The 18,999-nt window shown below is 46.3% G+C and overlaps 2 protein-coding genes across 2 annotated transcripts in view; both read right to left on the reverse strand.

Moving 5' to 3' along the window:
* Positions 1-18,999, reverse strand: part of LOC141147933 (transmembrane protease serine 9-like) — a 441,310-nt gene that overhangs the window by 159,969 nt on the left and 262,342 nt on the right. The gene's annotated exons all lie outside the window — the stretch shown is intronic.
* LOC141147352 (serine protease 33-like) overlaps positions 1-18,999 on the reverse strand; it is a gene marked incomplete at its 5' end in the record, with an annotated part of 115,845 nt that overhangs the window by 21,242 nt on the left and 75,604 nt on the right. The window contains one exon of the mRNA XM_073634592.1: positions 12,860-13,014. Within this exon, the coding sequence (XP_073490693.1) occupies positions 12,860-13,014 (155 nt within the window). The remainder of the gene's footprint in view (positions 1-12,859; positions 13,015-18,999) is intronic.

Genomic DNA, 18,999 nt, shown 5'->3' on the forward strand with positions numbered 1-18,999 from the left:
GCGGGGGAGGCAGGATCCGTACCTGTCATCTCATAAGCTGAGGGAGGCTGTGGCTGCATCTGCAGCAGTTCTGTTGTGCCTGGGGCGGCCTCCATTTTGGCCGTGTCGGCTGTTGTTTCTCCCGCTGGGGGTATCGTGGAGGATACCGCCAGTGCATAGGATTGCTCCACAAAGCGATCCATCTGTGCCCAGAGTGAAGCAGGGATAGAGGGGGGTCTCTCCAAAGCAGTGGCTGAGGTAATATGCCAGGTATGTGAGGAGCGGTGCAGGAGCTGGAGCTATTCACCTCCTCCTCATGTGGTGCTGGAACCGGAAGTCACTATACTGTTCTGAACGATCTATATACTCTATTCCCCTCATAGGCCTTTTCACAAGGTTATGTTCTTCCCAGCAGAAAACGACATGTTTTATGCGGGAAATTTAAACAATTAGAAAGAATTATCGAGACCACCAACCAGCAGTGGTGGGATAAATTCTGTCTTAGCAAATATATTGACACCAACATTTCCCCCAGAGGTTTAAGGGTTATGAAAGTGTGCCCCTTCCTCGACACTGATAATAAACGGGACTTGGCTGATATCTCTGCCTTTTGTACTTCCAAATGGATGAGCATCCTTTTTTCGCATAGAACATCCAGATTTAATAAACTTAAACAAGATGTTCATACATTGATATCAGACATCACCAGTCATACTAATTCCCCTTTCATGGCTTGACATTAAAGAGAAATGCTAAAGCCGATGAGGATCTTTTGTTACGTATGAAGTTGGGTAAATTCAGACGTGACCTAGACGATTTCAACAATGATAGAGTATTTTCTTGGAATAAAAAAGGGAGAGACCAGCTCTATAGTGAATCCCCGGTCACCCTAAGTCAGAGAGGAGCCCCTCCAAATACCCATTCAGATTTACCTTCTCTATTACCCAACATTACTGATCCCCCACGTCCCCTCATGAGCCTTTCTGTAGGCCCACCTATCCGATATGATAATCGGAAGCCCAGTAAAGCTCCCTGTAATCCTGATCCCCCACTTCAGGTAACAAAACATCCGACCAGTGGTAATCATATCAAGAATATTTGTCAAAAGTATCCTTATAGCAATTCCAGCCTCCTTCTTGCTCTGAATCAATTTTATAATTGACCACCTACCAGACCACGCTCTGACAGCTTGATCAGGCCCACCACTTCTTCTGTTTTTCTTTCTGGTCTAGGGTTGCCAGCATTGTCCCCCATTTCCAGCCAGACCACCCCGGGTAACACAGACTCATGTAGATCTATCATCCCTGATTTGGTCACTATAGGAATCCCCCAGTGGGTACAGATATCATGTTATCTGCACCCCACATTGATTCTCCCCATATGAGCGATCATACTGATTCCACTTCTTCTTCTCTCCCCATCCTCCCTCCATCTTATTTAGTGCCCAGTCCTCCTCAAACAGCATCCAGAAAAAGAAAAAAGCTCATTGGAGAGGCTGTAGAGGAGGACGAAATAAAAGACAATCCCAATGCATCCAAAATAAGGAAACTGTGCAGATTTTCAATCTGTCTTCACACAACCTATCAAACGCAGATATTTCACTCCTGAGCAGAGGTCTCAACTTCGCACCCGTGAATAAACCCAATCCTTTTCTTTTATTTAAGGATCTGAACAGATATGTGCGGAACCTTACTTTGAAGCGTTATTACCACATCAAAGAAAAAAAGAACACCCAGGATAATGCCATTGCCTTCACATCACCCCCTGCTCTTGCATCAGATGTATTTTTATTTGACACCAGTATTGTTGATGATATGGATAACTCACTGCTAGATGCTAAGCTGATCCATCTCCTCACACAACATACTGCCACTTCTCCCCCAGTCATTCCTACCTCTCTCAAGCCCAAGTCCATTTTTATCCGTCGCAAGCCAAAGGCCCATACATAGAGAGCTTTTATAGAGTCGTGTTTGCAGACTTTCAAAAGCTATGCCAGCCTTCCAGCACCACCAAAACGAATAACTTGTCACCTCTAGAGACTAGAGCCCTCAAATCCTTGATGGAAGCCGACAATTTGATTATCAAATCAGCAGATAAGGGTGATGGAATTGTCTTGCAAGACAAGAGTGACTATATGGAAGAGGCAAGAAGGTTACTTTCCGATGCCACCACATATCAGCCCATTAATAAAGATCCAACCCCTGAATTTGCCAAAGAACTTAACATCTTGGTGACCACGGCCTGCCAAAATAATATTCTCGCCAAATTGGAGAAGTCCTTTCTTCTCAAAGACTTCTACCAAATCCCCTATTTCTATCATCTCCCTAAAGTTCATAAGAACTTGAATAACCCTCCAGGCAGAGCCATTGTAGCTGCTATGGACAGTACCACCACAGGGCTTAGTTTATACATTGATCAATTTCTCCAGCCCATCGTCCATCAGCTACAGTCTTACATCAGGGATGGGACGCATCTTCTTGAACTCTTGTCTGCATACAAGTGGGAGCATACCTATGTCTGGCTCTCACTTGATGTAAACTCACTGTATACATCCATCCCCCACTCCTTTGGCCTATTGGCATTGGAATTTTTTCTGGCCAAAGATCCCCTAATCAACCCCCGTCAGGCATCCTTCATTTTGGATGCTACATCCTTTTGTCTGACACACAACTACTCCCAGTTTGATGGGGATTTTTACGTACAAATACAGGGAACGGCTATGGGGGCGAATTTCGTGCCCTCCTATGCCAATTTAGCTATGGGCTATTGGGAGAATTCATATATTCTCCACAATAACCCATATGCATGCAATATTGTCTTTTTTGGTCGTTACATTGACGACATTATCATCATTTGGGCGGTCCTGTTAACGTGATTGACAACTTTGTAGATTATTGTAACAGTAATCGGCATGGTTTGTCCTTCACCTTTGTTACCAACCCCGATACGTTACCTTTCCTTGATCTCGAGTTAAGCCATGATCCAGCCACTTCCACCATTATCTCTAAGAACTATGTTAAACCCACTGCGGGCAGCTCATTTTTGCACCACAACAGTTGTCATTTCCCACAATGGATCGACAATATCCCCAAGGGCCAGTTCTGTCGACTTAGACAGAACTGTACAAGAGAATGGGACTATGTCGACCAAAGTATTCTACTCAAAAAGAAGTTTAAGGATAAAGATTATCCTCCAACTTTCATTGACAAAGCCTTTCAATATTATTTAAATGGCAAAACCCTGAAGCATTTCCGCGAACCTGAGAATCATACTGTCCGGTTCACCACCACCTTCCACCATCAATTGAGGAAAATGGAAAAAATCCTAGCAGACCATTTGAGTATATTACTACAGGATCCACTCCTGAAATCCTTTATTCCAGAAAGACCGAGGGTCACATATCGAAGAGCTCCTAATCTAAAAATGAAAATAGCTCCCGGCAAAATTCGACCCAGATGTACTTCTCCAGACAAGCCTGTACTCATTCCATTAGTTGGGATGTTTCAATGCCACCAACCCTTATGTAAAACGTGTAAATACGTACAACATGGCCAAAAGTCATTTACCACAAAAGGGGTTACCCACATGGGCGTCCGCACCATAGGGGAAGGGGGGTCATTTGCCCCCCCTGGAATCTGTGTGTTGAAATCCTCCTTGTGTTGCAACCGCCGCCGCCTCCGCGGCAGCCGTGGTGTTTTTTTTTAAAGCCTGGCTGCTGCTGGGGCTGTCTTTTCCGACTACATGCATCCGTGCGTGAGCGTACCTCCCTCCTCACCCCTGGCCGAGCATCAGATTGGCTCTGCCACTCGAGCCTCTGTGCTCGTCGCTCTGCTTAATGTGACACTGACCCGCCTTGATTGGCTGCTGCCTCTGCCTGTGTAAAATATGTTGTTACTGCTATGCCGATCCGGCTGGCGCGGCGCCGGCTCCTACCACAGGTCACAGCTGCGTGGCGTGCAGTGGCGGGGATGACAGAGAATACACTGCCTGAGTGACTGCCAGTGCCTGGGTTATCCCGACCCTGAAGAACCACAGGTAACAGCAGTGCCTGTATACCACTATGTACAATTTTTTTGTATTTCAATACAACTGGAACTGTTGTGGCCATATTTTGATCTTTTTATATTATACAGTCTGTATAGCTGTTTTCATCAAGATCAAAATATGGCCACAATACAATGGAGGCCCGTGCATTAAGGCACGGGAGCGCCGCCCCCTCTCTCCTGCCACCCCTCTATCACCTATAGATAGATTCATGCATTGCCGCCCCTGCCACCCCCTACTCAGGTGCCCGGCCCCTTTTCGGGGGCAGGACGCCTGAATTACATCGGCGGGGGGTGTTTTTTAAGCACCTGATTAGAGCCATAGGCTCCAATAGGCGTCAAAAATGGTGACCTACAAGCGCCATGGCGCTCGCAGGTCACTCAGCTGTGTTAGAAAAGCGAATGACTATTCACTTTCCTAACACTAAACCGTCTCTCCGCCAATCATGATGGGCACACTGGCAGCATATGATGGGTACACTGGCAGCGTTTGATGGCACACTGACAGCGTTTGATGGCACAGTGGCTGCATTTGATGGCACACTGGCAGCATTTGATGGCACACTGGCAGCGTTTGATAGCACACTGGCAGCGTTTAATGCACAGTGGCAGCGTTTGAGGGCACACTGGCAGCGTTTGATGGCACACTGGCAGTGTTTGATGGCACACTGGCAGCGTTTGATGGCACAGTGGCTGCGTTTGATGGCACAGTGGCAGCGTTTGATGGCACAGTGGCTGCGTTTGATGGCACACTGGCAGCGTTTGATGGCACAGTGGCAGCGTTTGGCACAGTGGCAGTGACTAAGCCCCTCCCTTCATGACATTGTCGAAAAGGGGCCGAGCATGGGTGTCCATTAAATTATGCCCCCCCCCCTGAAAAAAGTTCTGCGGACGCCCATGGTTACCCATACACTGAAGGACTTCTACAACTGTTTCTCAGATTTTGTGGTTTATGGACTCACCTGTCCCTGTGGCCTACTATATGTGGGCCGCACAATACGAGCCCTCAGGAATAGATTTAGAGAAAACAGGAGGTCGATTGAAAGTGGCCCATAGTGTGCCCAAACATTTCACCCAAGTCCATCATCAATTCACGGAAGGGTTACAAGTTTGGGTGATCGAACAAATTTCCAAATCTTTTCCAGCTGCATAGCGTTTCAAATAGCTCTGCGCTAGAGAAACATTTTGAATCTTCTATTTAGATGTTCTTTCACCTGGTGGTATGGATGAAGGAATAGAGATCTCCACCATTTTATAATCCACACACTGTTTTAGTCATATGCCCCGTACACACGGTCGGATTTTCCGACCATGTGTGGGCTCCATCGGACATTTTCCATCGGATTTTCCGACACACAAAGTTGGAGAGCAGGAGATAAAATTTTCCGACAACAAAATCCGTTGTCGGAAATTCCGATCGTGTGTACACAAATCCGACGGACAAAGTGCCACGCATGCTCAGAATAAATAAAGAGATGAAAGCTATTGGCCACTGCCCCGTTTATAGTCCCAACGTACGTGTTTTACGTCACCGCGTTTAGAACGATCGGATTTTCCGACAACTTTGTGTGACCGTGTGTATGCAAGACAAGTTTGAGCCAACATCAGTCGGAAAAAATCCTAGGATTTTGTTGTCGGAATGTCCGAACAAAGTCCGACCGTGTATACGGGGCAATACACATCTTAAGCATGCCATTAGTTACTACATCTTTTGCATATATATCCCTTTTTTTTAATGGTTTTTATTATTGCAGATTATATGCGTTGTATGATTCACTTGTCATGTCCAATATGTTTACCAGTCTCAGTGTACGTACAATTCATATATACTTATGTATAACAATGTCATAGGTCCCCTCCCATATATGTGTGTGTATGTGTATTTTTTTTTTTTTATATATATACATATATGCGGACGTCAGATTGTACTGTATGAGAGTGAGCGCCCCCCATGCATGCGCACTGGCGCTCTGCAGGTCCGACTCTTTCTCTTCCCCCCCTTCCAATCATTAAAGCCTGCTGCCATACCTACATTATCCAGCAGTTACGTAGTAGCAATCAATTTTCACCACCGTTCAGTTTACAGCCGATTCACTCATTTTTTTCTTTCAACCATTATTATATACAAGTCCAGAGCAGCTCTTATTTATTCCAGTTTATTTATTCCATTTCATTTCTTTTCATTTATTGTCACACCTGGTCCCGCCCATGTACCCTTCCCATTCCTTTATAAAATACTTTCCATGGTTATCAGACTATGTCTGTTGAGAAAGGAGTGCGGCTTGCAATACACCCAAGTGCGCATGCTCATGAAACGCGTCCATTTCCGATGACGTCATCCCCCCTGCAGCCAGTTGCCGTCTGTGTTCCAAGCCTCGCTTTGAGGCCGCCTTCCGGATCCGGCGTTTACATCTATCGGAAGACCCACATTCACAGCACAGACTACACGGCACAGGATCTCTTGGAAGAGTCATCATGACTATTTTGATACCATGCCTGTTACCTTCACACTACATGTTAGTTGATCTTATTTTGTTAATAAATTTGATTTTATAAAAACGACCGCACCCAGAGGCGCCAGTAATCCAGTAATCCATGTCCTTAGTCTTCTTGTCTTCAGCAAATTGTTTACAGGCTTTCTTGTGCATTATCTTTAGAAGAGGCTTCCTTATGGGATGACAGCCATGCAGACCAATTTGATACAGTGTGCGGTGTATGGTCTGAGCACTGACAGGCTGACCCCCCCACCACTTCAACCTCTGCAGCTATGCTGGCAGCACTCATACGTCTATTTCCCAAAGACAACTGTAGCGCTGGTAGATTTCCAATCTACCGCTTATAGATAAATTTAATGGATCATCTGTGTTATACATTGTTCAGGTTTAATCCAATGTTAGTTTAGCCTCTGTTCCAGCTTGGCTGTGTTGCGTGTAGTTCCACATTGTGCCTGTGGGTGTCAAAGCACCAAGCTGTGGGTGTTGGAAAGCAACAAGCTAAAGTGTATGAGTGTTCTGTCCCAGAGATACTGTAACTCGGCGAAGGTGGTCCTCCGAGTTGCATTCTGGGAGAGGGTATTTATGGGTCAGACGCCATGTTTTGGGGAGCTTTTTGCCTCGTGGCCCTCTTGGCCTAGAGGTATGTGTCAATGAGTGCTATTTCGTGGCCCTCCGGCTTGGAGGGTTACGTTGCTGCAGCCGGGCGAGTGGGCCCAGAAGCCTGTCTGGGACCTGCTATGGCTGGGATGGTCCTGTGCTGTCTGTCCTGCGGGAAGAAGCCGGACAATCGAGAAGATCCAGGGGATGACCCATCTTGGAAGAGATCATGCAAGGCTGATCTTAAGAAGAGCCTGGTGACTCGATTGGAGGACGTATTCTAAATTACACTACCGCACAAGTACTGCTGGGTCGGCTTAAAGGTTCTGGTACTGTGTTTGCTATTCATCAAAGAAACTACTACATCCTGTGGCAGAGGATCGTATGAGTTTGTTCCACCCAAAGTCTGTGGCAGGGACTTTTTGTTCGTGCTGCGTTACGGCTGCTAGGTCAGTGAGAGAAACCTATCCGGGCAGGCAAAGATTTAATCCTAAGCTGAGTATACATCCATCCTAAAGATTTAAATTACTTGACGCTACGCCAAGAAAAGGTATTTGAACATCCCTGCAACTCTTCTTCAACCTCTTTCCTGCTACTTCTTCCAGTTATTCCCATTAAAGCATTGGAAAAATACTTAAGTGACTGGTGCCTACATTGCCTCGCAGTAAGCTCAACGGGGATCCCCTAGACCCGGTGTTGGTGAAATTACAGGTAACAAGGTGACGGTAACAGCCTGCTTTAAATCAGCAGCTCCACCGTGAGTTAGTGCTACATGTGGGTGCGTCGTCCGGGATTGTTTGCCATTACCCTAAGCAGCCATGAGAAGTATTTTCACCGAGAGTCAATGTTAGAAGAGGTTTCTGGACTTTGTCACTTTTTTCCAGGAGAAGAAGGGGTTAAGTTGCAGAACTTTATTTCTGACTGCGTAGGCTGCGGGTGGAAAGTAAAAGCCCGGGAGCTACGTGATCAGAGGAACAAGTGGGAGGAGCCATATCTACTTGTTACCGTGTGGGACGCGGGTGTGTGTGTTTGGCGCCAAAGGAGAAGAGAAGCCTCGTGATCGTGTTGAGAGGATCGGAGTGCAGCCATGTCTTTTTTCCCATTGGTACTGGCAACTGTGGGGTCCAAGATGTTCCCTACAAGTACCGCTGCAGGTACTATGCTGACCGGAACCCTGCTTACAGATACTGGCATTCGTTTGAAGCCGCAGGGGTGGTTCGTACTATACAAGGTTGGAGATATCGAAGGGCTAGGCATGCTTTGCCATAAGTGTGAAGGACTGGCCATACATCTCCGTCAATTTGTCCGATGTTTGCAATGCGGAGAATATTTGTTCACAGTGGAGCAGCCTACCATGTCGCCCCGTGCTTATCGTGTGGATTGGGCTACAGGTATTGCCACAGTGGAGACTGCTGCCATTGCTGCTGGAGAGCAACAGGCCGTGATCTCATCTGCTACCCAGAGTGTTTCAGAGGGAGATGTCGCTATTACCGCTTCATCAGCGGACATCACCTTCATTTCTACTTCTACCACACCTATCCCCGTTGCACCTGTCCAGAGGAAGGTGGGATATGTGAAGGCTTCCCGCGGCCGTGGTCGAGGCCTACCCCAGAGACTACCCGAACCGAAGCCAGAGAAATATATGGATCCGGAGAAGTCCACGTCATGAACGGGTGAGAGATCAAAGGGGAACATGTCTGGGACTCTTTGTAAATATTTGCCTGCAGAAGAGTTGAGAGACTCGGAGATAGATTCTATATCAGATCTCTCCGGTGATGATGATGATTTGTTTGAGACAATGTCACAGGAACTATTGTGGGCCCAAGGTGAAGATATTGCTTCTGCCCTGACTTTCTCAAAATGGATAGCTCTAGATTCTGGGAAGACATAACCTTGTGTGTAGCCGCACAGTACTACCAAAGAGACATTGTCTAAAGTTGCTAGTTTATTGAAGTTTGAACCGACACCCATCAGATCGATGGTGCGTAAGTCACTGAACGCTTGTGTGCCTTCTGTCTTGGGGAAAAATAGAACTTTGCCTAAACTTGCCCGTTTACAGAGAGTGCACACCAAACGAGTTGCCACAGAATATGGTCTGGAATTTCCCTATGTTACTCAGGACATTATGCAGGAAATTGAGACCAATCGGGAACAATGGTACCGTGAAGCTGTTTGGAACTATTTGATGGTGCCAAAACCTTTACGGAAAGTTGGGTATTATGTTGCCATGGATGAACGTTTCAATGGATGTTTGCTACACTGGAACTATGGTCGGCACATCTATGCTGACAAAGTGGTCATTTGCAGACCTGGAAAAGATGACATTATGTACTTTATCACTACGGTGGATAAACTGGGAAGGAAACTGACATTGCCAGATCCCCGGTTTTATTGGTGATTATGCAAAAGAACTTTGGGGTATATAGTTAGATAGTGTCAGTGTTTAGAGATCTCCGTGGTCAAGAGATTATATTCATCTCAGCGTCTCCAGATTCAAAGATTTTTGCTGATTGGATTTGCTTTATTAGAAAAATACATTTTGCTCAGAGATAGGGATGGACTTTTCAAGTCGTTTTTGTTTAGTTCATATAAAAAAAAAAAAAAAAATCTGTGGGAAGAGAGTGTCATTCTTCTGCTGGAGTGAGGCTTTGCTCTTAACTTGTCTAGTGACGATACTGTATATTTTTGTGTGTGTCTAACTTTGTTTTTTTTCAGGAACCATCATATCTCCTATCAAGCTGTTAGGCTTTTCAGCTAAATAGATAGTGAAGGTTTGTGACATGTCTTATGTGAATATGTTATTGTATAAATGTTGAAACTGTAACATTTCTATACTGTCTTTTCCTCTTTTCCATACAAGTTCTGAGTTCAAATACCTACTTTCAGGCTTGAGAGTTATATTTTGGCAGACGTTGGGGACAACGTCTATTGTAGTGGGGGGAGTATGTAGCGCTGGTAGATTTCGAATCTACCGCTTATAGGTAAATTTAATGGATCATCTGTGTTATACATTGTTCAGGTTTAATCCAATGTTAGTTTAGCCTCTGTTCCAGCTTGGCTGTGTTGTGTGCAGTTCCACATTGCGCCTGTGGGTGTCGTTGTCATCGTAGGTCGGTGTTGGAAAGCAACAAGCTAAAGTGTTAGAAAAATGGGAGGGAGGGGGGTATAAAATACCAAGGAGAACGAAAAAAATGGACTTTGTAGGCATCAATCGTAAAAATCAATGTAAACTTTTATTTATACATAATTGTTAAAAAGAATCACATAGATGTAAACATTTAAAAAAAAAACGCAATACATTGAGGGAAGTGGTAGTGTGTATCACTACCTAAATGTATGAGAACGGGTCAGGGGATCGCCCCTACATCAAGGGAAGGGATGAACCCCTTCCGTTCCCTTTCAATAACCTCAAACTGATATAGCTCGGTAAGACTCTACATGTTTCGCAAATTTTGATTGCTTCTTCAGGAGCTTGTTTGGGTTACCAGCCAGAGTAAATGAATCCGTCTTCAGATTAGGTAGAGGTTATGGGTAGTTGAAATACACTTAGAGACAAAGCCTCCAATGATCAAGGTGCCTAAGAGAATCCAGAGACTTTAATCTTATAAAGTAATGCAGGTTGAGCAGGTCTTGTGGACAGCAAGAATCAGCTACTTGTTTGTAAACCTCGCACCAGATAAATCATCACTAACATGGCTGCAATAGAGCTCTAATCCTATCCCAGCAGGGAGCTACCTAGTAGGATCCCAGGACCGCCGTCAGATATTCGTGTTGTTCAGATGAGACGCCCAGGCATCAGAACGCCATAGAGGGTAGTGGTAGTGTTAACATCTATGTGATTCTTTTTAACAATTATGTATAAATAAAAGTTTACATTGATTTTTACGATTGGTGCCTACAAAGTACATTTGTTTCGTTCTCCTGGGTATTTTATACCCCCCTCCCTCCCATTTTTCTAAGATTTGTAAAATTAGGATGTTGGCACTGCTCTACATATAAGACCTCCACAGTCCATCCTGTGATGAGATCTGATAACTCTCCATTCTTTCAACAAGCTAAAGTGTATGAGTGCTCTTCTGTCCCGGAGATAACTCGGCGGAGGTGGTCCTCCGAGTTGCATTCTGGGAGAGGATATTTATGGGACAGACGCCATGTTTCAGGGAGCTTTTTGCCTCGTGGCCCTCTTGGCCTAGAGGTATGTGTCAGTGAGTGCTATTTCGTGGCCCTCCAGCTTGGAGGGTTACGTTGCTGCAGCCGGGCGAGTGGGCCCAGAAGCTTGTCTGGGGCCTGCTATGGCTGGGATGGTCCTGTGCTGTCTGTCCTGCAGGAAGAAGCCGGACAATCGAGAAGATCCAGGGGAGAACCCATCTTGGAAGAGATCATGCAAGGCTGGTCTTAAGAAGGGCCTGGTGACTCGATTGGAGGACGTATCCTAAATTACACTACCGCACAAGTACTGCCGGGTTGGCTTAAAGGTTCTGGTACTGTGTTTGCTATTCATCAAGGAAACTACTACATCCTGTGGCAGAGGATCGTATGAGTTTGTTCCACCCAAAGTCTGTGGCAGAGACTTTTTGTTCATGCTGCGTTCCATCTGCTAAGTCAGTGAGAGAAACCTATCCGGGCGGGCAAAGATTTAATCCTAAACTGAGGATACATCCATCCTAAAGATTTAATTTACTTGACGCTACGCCAAAAAAAGGTATTTGAACATCCCTGCAACTCTTCTTCTACCTCTTTCCTGCAACTTCTTCCAGTTATCCCCATTAAAGCATTGGAAAAATACTTAAGTCACTGGTGCCTACATTGCCTCGCAGTAATCTCAACGGGGACCCCTAGACCCGGTGTTGGTGAAATTACAGGTAACAAGGTGACGGTAACAGCCCGCTTTAAATCAGCAGCTCCAACGTGAGTTAGTGCTACACAACCTATGGATATGATGCTGAGCACGTTCACTCAACTTCTTTGGTCGACCATGGAGAGGCCTGTTATGAGTGTAACCTGTCCTGTTAAACTGCTGGTCTTGGCCACCATGCTGCAGCTCAGTTTCAGGGTCTTGCCAATCTTCTTATAGCCTAGGCCATCTTTATGTAGAGAAACAATTCTTTTTTTTCAGATCCTCAGAGAGTTCTTTGCCATGAGGTGCCATGTTGAACTCCCATTGACCAGTATGAGAGAATGAGAGCGATAACACCACATTTAACACACCTTCTCCCCATTCACACCTTAAACCTTGTAACACTAATGAGTCACATGACACCGGGGAGTGAAAATGGCTAATTGGGCCCCATTTGGACATTCTCATTAGGGGTGTACTCTTTTGTTGCCAGCGGTTTAGACATTAATGGCTGTGTGTTGAGTTATTTTGAGGGGACAGAAAATTTACACTGTTATACAAGCTGTACACTCACTACTTTACATTGTAGCAAAGTGTCATTTTTGAATGTTGTCATATGAAAAGATAGAATAAAATAGTTACAAAAATGTGATACAGTGTGTGTATGTATGTATGTATGTATATATATATATATATATATATATATATATATATATATATATATATGGATAGATAGAATATCCTACATAAATTAGCCTTGAAGAGCAGGTAGGTATAACCTCTTTTTTATTTAAAAAAAAATAGAGTTTAGTGTCATGTTAACTGATGTCATGCATTGATTCTGCTTCTTGTGAAGAAATACAGACCTAAAAAGTGAGCCATACTGGAATGATCTTGGCGTTACCCACCTGGCAGGAGTCTTTTCCCCCTTCCTTGTAGCCGGCACAAATCTGATCATACTGGATGGTGTAGAAACTTCCCACATTGTAATATGTTTGGCACGTACTGCGGTCTATTAGAGGAACCATGACCTCCTGGAGGATCCCATTCTTAACTACGTTTCCTGGTGATGAAACATAGAGAAGAAGATGATTACAAAGTAATAGATAGATATATAGATTGATCACTTTTATGCTTCTTTCACACTTGTGCATTACAGAAATGCATTTGAAATGTCCAGGGCCGGATTAACATAGGGACTATTGGAGCTGCAGCTCCAGGCCCCTTACCTTAAAGCGGGAGTCCGGCGAAAAATTTTTTTTAGATGTCAGCAGCTGCAAATACTGCAGCTGCTGACTTTTAAAATAAGGTCACTCACCTGTCCCGGGGTCCAACGATGTCGGCACCCGAGACCGAACTGTCCCTCGATCCTCGGGTGCTGCCGCCGCCATTCTCAGTGAGGGAATCAGGAAGTGAAGCGTTGCGGCTTCACTTCCCGGTTCCCTACTGCGCATGTGTGAGTCGGGCTGCGCGTTCTCAATGGTCCCCGCTATCTCCTGGGACCTGTGTCTTTCCCAGGAGACAGGGGGGGAGTGCGGGAGGGGGCGTGACTCCCACGGGAGTCTATTCCCAGAAGTGTGTGCAGATACCTGTATTATACAGGTATCTGCACCCCCCTCCCCCCTGAAAGGTGCCAATTGTGACACTGGAGAGGGGGAGGAATCCGATGAGCGGAAGTTCCACTTTGGGTGGAACTCTGCTTTAAGAAAGGCCCATTTGCCAAAATAAATAAATAAATAAACAAACAAAAAAATGATCGACTTCGAGGGTCGTGGCTCAACGACCAGGGGTCACAGGGGGGAAGGTAGCTGAAGACCTACCCCACCACTGGTCAAAATTTGGGGCTCCTATCATCTATGGTTGCGGAGATACGGGGCTCCTTGCGTAGCCTGTCAGAAGCTACATACAGAGCGGCCAGTTTAAATACAAGCTGACACACTCTGTTTGCAGCAGACTGAGAGGATGAGCTCACAGTGCCTCTCCTCACTTCTTGTCAGAGACACTGAGCTCAATGGACAGCTTGGAGCCTGCAGAGTATGACAGGCAGCACCGCCTGTCAAACTCGCCTATTGATTTCAATGGGGCCACTCTGCAACTGCAAGCCAAACTCGCTCGCAGTAGCAGCATAGTCAAACAATGTAAAACGACCATTCAGCAATGTAAAAATGTATGAGGTGGCAGTAGCACCTCATGAACGCCTGTCAGCTGCTGCTATACCACTCGTTGTAAAGCAATCCACCACAGATCACTTTTCAGAGGGCAGTAAGCATTACCGCAAATGTGAAAGAAACTTGAAACACATCATCCATTTCAAACTCCCCACCAACCAGGTCACTCCCCAGACACTTCCCATGTTAGCCACCTCCCAGTTACTCCCCCTCACCCGCTAATTGATATTCCTCCATGACCACCTCATACCCCCCTGTTGACAGACCTCTCTCCCCAGCCTGTCCCCACACACACCCTCTCCCCATTGTGGATGGGGAATCGCTCCCGCAGTGTTATTGTGTTCAGCCAGTGGGGAGCCTTCCCTACCCACACAATACAATCATCAGTGATGCTAACTATAGCTGGCAGCACTGATTGTTTTGGGAAAAACCTGACAGGCTTGTTGTACAGGTTGATTAATAGATTGACTTGTGTACAACCATCTAGCCCATACATAGATCGACTATGGCTGGTCTCTGCTTAATTGGCTTAATTTCAATCTATGTATGGCCCGCTTAGCCACTACGCAGTCCCTAAACATCCATCCACAAGCCTTTACATTTTCACTTCCCAGATTCCTTCATCCTCCTCACCTCTACATACTGTCCACTGTCATACCCTCCACACTCCTCTCCTGTACATAGTGCCCCTTGTCATACCCCCCCACAATCCTCTCCTGTTCATACTGCCCACTGTCATACATTTCTCTTCTGTACATAGTGCCCCTTGTCATACCCCCCCACAATCCTCTCCTGTTCATACTGCCCACTGTCATACATTTCTCTCCTGTACATACTGCCCACTGTCATACCCTCCACACTCCTCTCCTGTACATGCCGCCCGCTGTCATACCCTCCACATTCCTCTCCTGTACAAACTGCCCGCTGTCATACCCTCCACATTCCTCTCCTGTACATACTGCCCGCTGTCATGCCCTCCACACTCCTCTCCTGTACATATTGCCCACTGTCATACCCTCCACACTCCTCTCCTGTACATACCGCCCACTGTCATACCCTCCACACTCCTCTCCTGTACATACTGCCCACTGTCATACACTCCTCTCCTGTACATACTGCACACTGTCATACCCTCCACACTCCTCTCCTATACATAGTGCCCCCTGTCATACCCCCCACAATCCTCTACTGTACATACTGCCCTCTGTCATACACTTCTCTCCTGTACATACTGCCCCCATAATACCTTTCACACCCCTCTCCTGTACATACTGCCAACTGTCTTTCTCTCCACACTCCTCTCCTGTACCTACTGCCCCCATAATACCCTCCACACTCCTCTCCTGTACATACTCCCCCCATCATACCCTTCACACTCCTCCTGTACATACTGGCATACTCTCCACACTCCTCTCCCGTACATAGTGCCCACTGTCAACCCTCCACACTCCTCTCCTGTACATATTGCCCACTGTCATACCCTCCACACTCCTCTCCTGTACATACCGCCCACTGTCATACCCTCCACACTCCTCTCCTATACATACTGCCCACTGTCATACACTCCTCTCCTGTACATACTGCACACTGTCTTACCCTCCACACTCCTCTCCTATACATAGTGCCCCCTGTCATACCTCCCACAATCCTCTACTGCACATACTGCCCTCTGTCATACACTTCTCTCCTGTACATACTCTCTATTTAATTTAATTTGTTATAACAAAAAATTGTTTGCATATTAATTATTTATATTTTTTATAAAAAAGCCCCACCAAAATCCTCAGCACCAGGCCCATGATGTTCTTAATCTGGCCCTGGAAATTGTGGGTGTTCTTTTAGCACACAAAAAAGTACATCATTTTGTGTGTGAGAAATCACAAGAAAAAAAAACACATGATAACAAAGTACCATGCGTTTTGGTGTGGCACTTTTTTGAAAAAGAGTCATGCACTTCTTTGATGCAATTTAGATCCAATAGCTACCTGAATAAAATTGTTGGTGTTCTTCTGATCCTATTAATACCACAGGCAGGCAGCTACAGTATTTACAGTTAGTGTACTGTGTCCTCTGCACAGTGTGCACCTAAAGCTACCTGAAGAAAATTGGTGGTGTTCTTCTGATCCTATTAGTACTGCAGGCAGCTGCAGTATTTACAAGTTACTGTAATGCGTCCTCTGCACAGTGTGCACCTAAAGCTACCTGAAGAAAATTGGTGGTGTTCTTCTGATCCTATTAGTACTGCAGGCAGCTGCAGTATTTACAAGTTAGTGTAGTGCGTCCTCTGCACAGTGTGCACCTAAAGCTACCTGAAGACAATTGCTGTTGTTCTGCTCCTATTAATACCACAGGTAGGCAGCTACATTGTTTACAGTTAGTGTACTGTGTCCTCTGCACAGTGTGCACCTAAAGCTACCTGAAGAAAATTGGTGGTGTTCTTCTGCTCCAATTAATACCACAGGCAGGCAGCTACAGTATTTACAGTTAGTGTACTGTGTCCTCTGCACAGTGTGCACCTAAAGCTACCTGAAGAAAATTGGTGGTGTTCTTCTGATCCTATTAATACAACAGGCAGGCAGCTACAGTATTTACAGTTAGTGTACTGTGTCCTCTGCACAGTGTGCACCTAAAGCTACCTGAAGAAAATTGGTGGTGTTCTTCTGATCCTATTAATACAACAGGCAGGCAGCTACAGTATTTACAGTTAGTGTACTGTGTCCTCTGCACAGTGTGCACCTAAAGCTACCTGAAGAAAATTGGTGGTGTTCTTCTGATCCTATTAATACCACAGGCAGGCAGATACAGTATTTACAGTTAATGTACTGTGTCCTCTTCACAGTGTGCACCTAAAGCTACCTGAAGACCATTGCTGGTGTTCTCATAATAATAATACTACAGGCAGGAAGTTGTTTCTGCTAGCTGCAGTATCAGTATATATATACATCCCATTTGTGCAGCTACATCTCACTGCAGGCCATTAGTATGTCTGGAAGGCCAACAAGGAGAGGCAGACAGTCACAAGCCAATAAAAGAGGGGAAGCAGGCTCTGTGTCTAGAGGCAACAGAGCTGGTCATGGAGACGGTGCATCCTCTTAAGCACGTGGCCGTGGGACATGCTTGTCCTTTTTTTCGACAGCTGGCCATGTTGAGCCGCAACATGCGGAAGACTTGGTAGAGTGGATGACCAAGCCGTGCTCATCCTCCTCATCCTCTCTCACCCAGGCTCAGGGTACCTTGTCTGGCAAAGCCTCTGCCAATGTGGTCTCTTCCCTTGGCTCAATGGCATCAGTCACTATTTCCCTAGCCCCACCATGTCCTCCTGAGGAGTCCCCCAAACTGTTTGACCACAGTGTTGGGTACATGCTCCAGGAGGATGTTCAGCGTTTTGAAGGCTCCAATGATGGTACCCAGCTAGAGGAAGGCAGTAACGTAAGCCCAGAGAGAGGGGGTGCCCAAGAAGGACGGCAATCTAGCAGGCATGTTCCCCCAGCTGCAGCATACTACCAGGTTTGCTCCAGTGATGAGGAGGGAAGGGATGATGAGGTCACTGACTTCACGTGGATGCCTGATAGTAGAGAGGAGGACATAGTAGTAGGTGACATAGTAGGTGAGGTTGAAAAAAGACACAAGTCCATCAAGTCCAACCTATGTGTGTGATTATGTGTCAGGAGGCACAACACCAACGAGGCAGGATGCCCTCCAGGGGCCAGCTTAAGGGCAGCACACCGACTGCATCACCCCGCAGAGCTCCTCATGTGCAGGGCGCTGCTGTCTCTGCACGTTATTCCAAAAGTTATTTGGTGTTATTTGCTGCTATTTGCAACATATGTCTCAAGCGTATCTCGCGTGGCCAAAACATCACCCGCTTGGGCACCACATGCTTGACCAGACATATGTCGACCTGCCATGCAGTTCATTGGCAAGCGTACCTAAAAGACCCACACCAAAGAACAAAGAGGACCTCTCCTTGCTCCTCATCATCTGGGATCTCCATACCCACTATACCTTCAGTCCTCTCTGAGACCTGCACTGAGACGAATGAAGGTGTAGAATTAGGTGTGTCACAGAAAAGTACTTGCGGGCAATCTGCTATTGGTACACCAACGTCAGATTGTACCAGGCAAATTTCCCTGCCCCAGCTGCTGCACTGCCGAAATAAGTTCGCTCCCAGCCATTAACATGCCCAGCGGTTGAATGCTAGCTTGGCAAAATTGCTAGCACTTCAACTGCTGCCTTTTCAGTTGGTAGACTCTGCCCTCTTCTGTGAGTTTGTGGAATGTGCGGCTCCTCAGTGGCAGGTTCCCAAATGCCACTTTTTCTCACGGAAGGCGATTCTGGCTCTCTACCGACATGTTGAAGGCAATGTCTTGGCCTCTCTTGACAGGGCGATCAGCGGTAAGGTGCATATTACCGCTGACTCATGGTCCAGCAGGCATGGACAGGGATGTTACCTATCTTTCATCGTGCACTGGGTGACTCTGCTGGCAGCTGGGAAGGACGCAGGACAGGGTGCAGTAGTGTTGGAGGTTGTTCCGCCACCACGCCTCCAAAATTCTACTAGTGGTGATTCTGCCACACCTCTCTCCTCCACCCCCTCCTCTTCTTCTTCCTCCATGGCTTCTTCCTGTGCTGATTTGTCCTCGGAACCAGCGGTGCTCCGTAGGCGTTCAAGTGGTTATGCAAGCACGCAGGCAAAAAGATGCCATCCGGTGCTTGAGCTGGTGTGCTTGGGGGACAGGAGCCACACTGGGGCAGAGATTCTGTCAGCTCTGCAGGGGCAGGTTCAGAGGTGGTTGACGCCACGCCAACTTAAGCCAGGTATAGTGGTTTGCGACAATGGCACCAACCTTCTCTTTGCCCTCCAACAGTGACAACTGACC

This window comes from Aquarana catesbeiana, linkage group LG06, assembly GCF_042186555.1.
Source record: "Aquarana catesbeiana isolate 2022-GZ linkage group LG06, ASM4218655v1, whole genome shotgun sequence".
Lineage (NCBI taxonomy): Eukaryota > Metazoa > Chordata > Amphibia > Anura > Ranidae > Aquarana > Aquarana catesbeiana.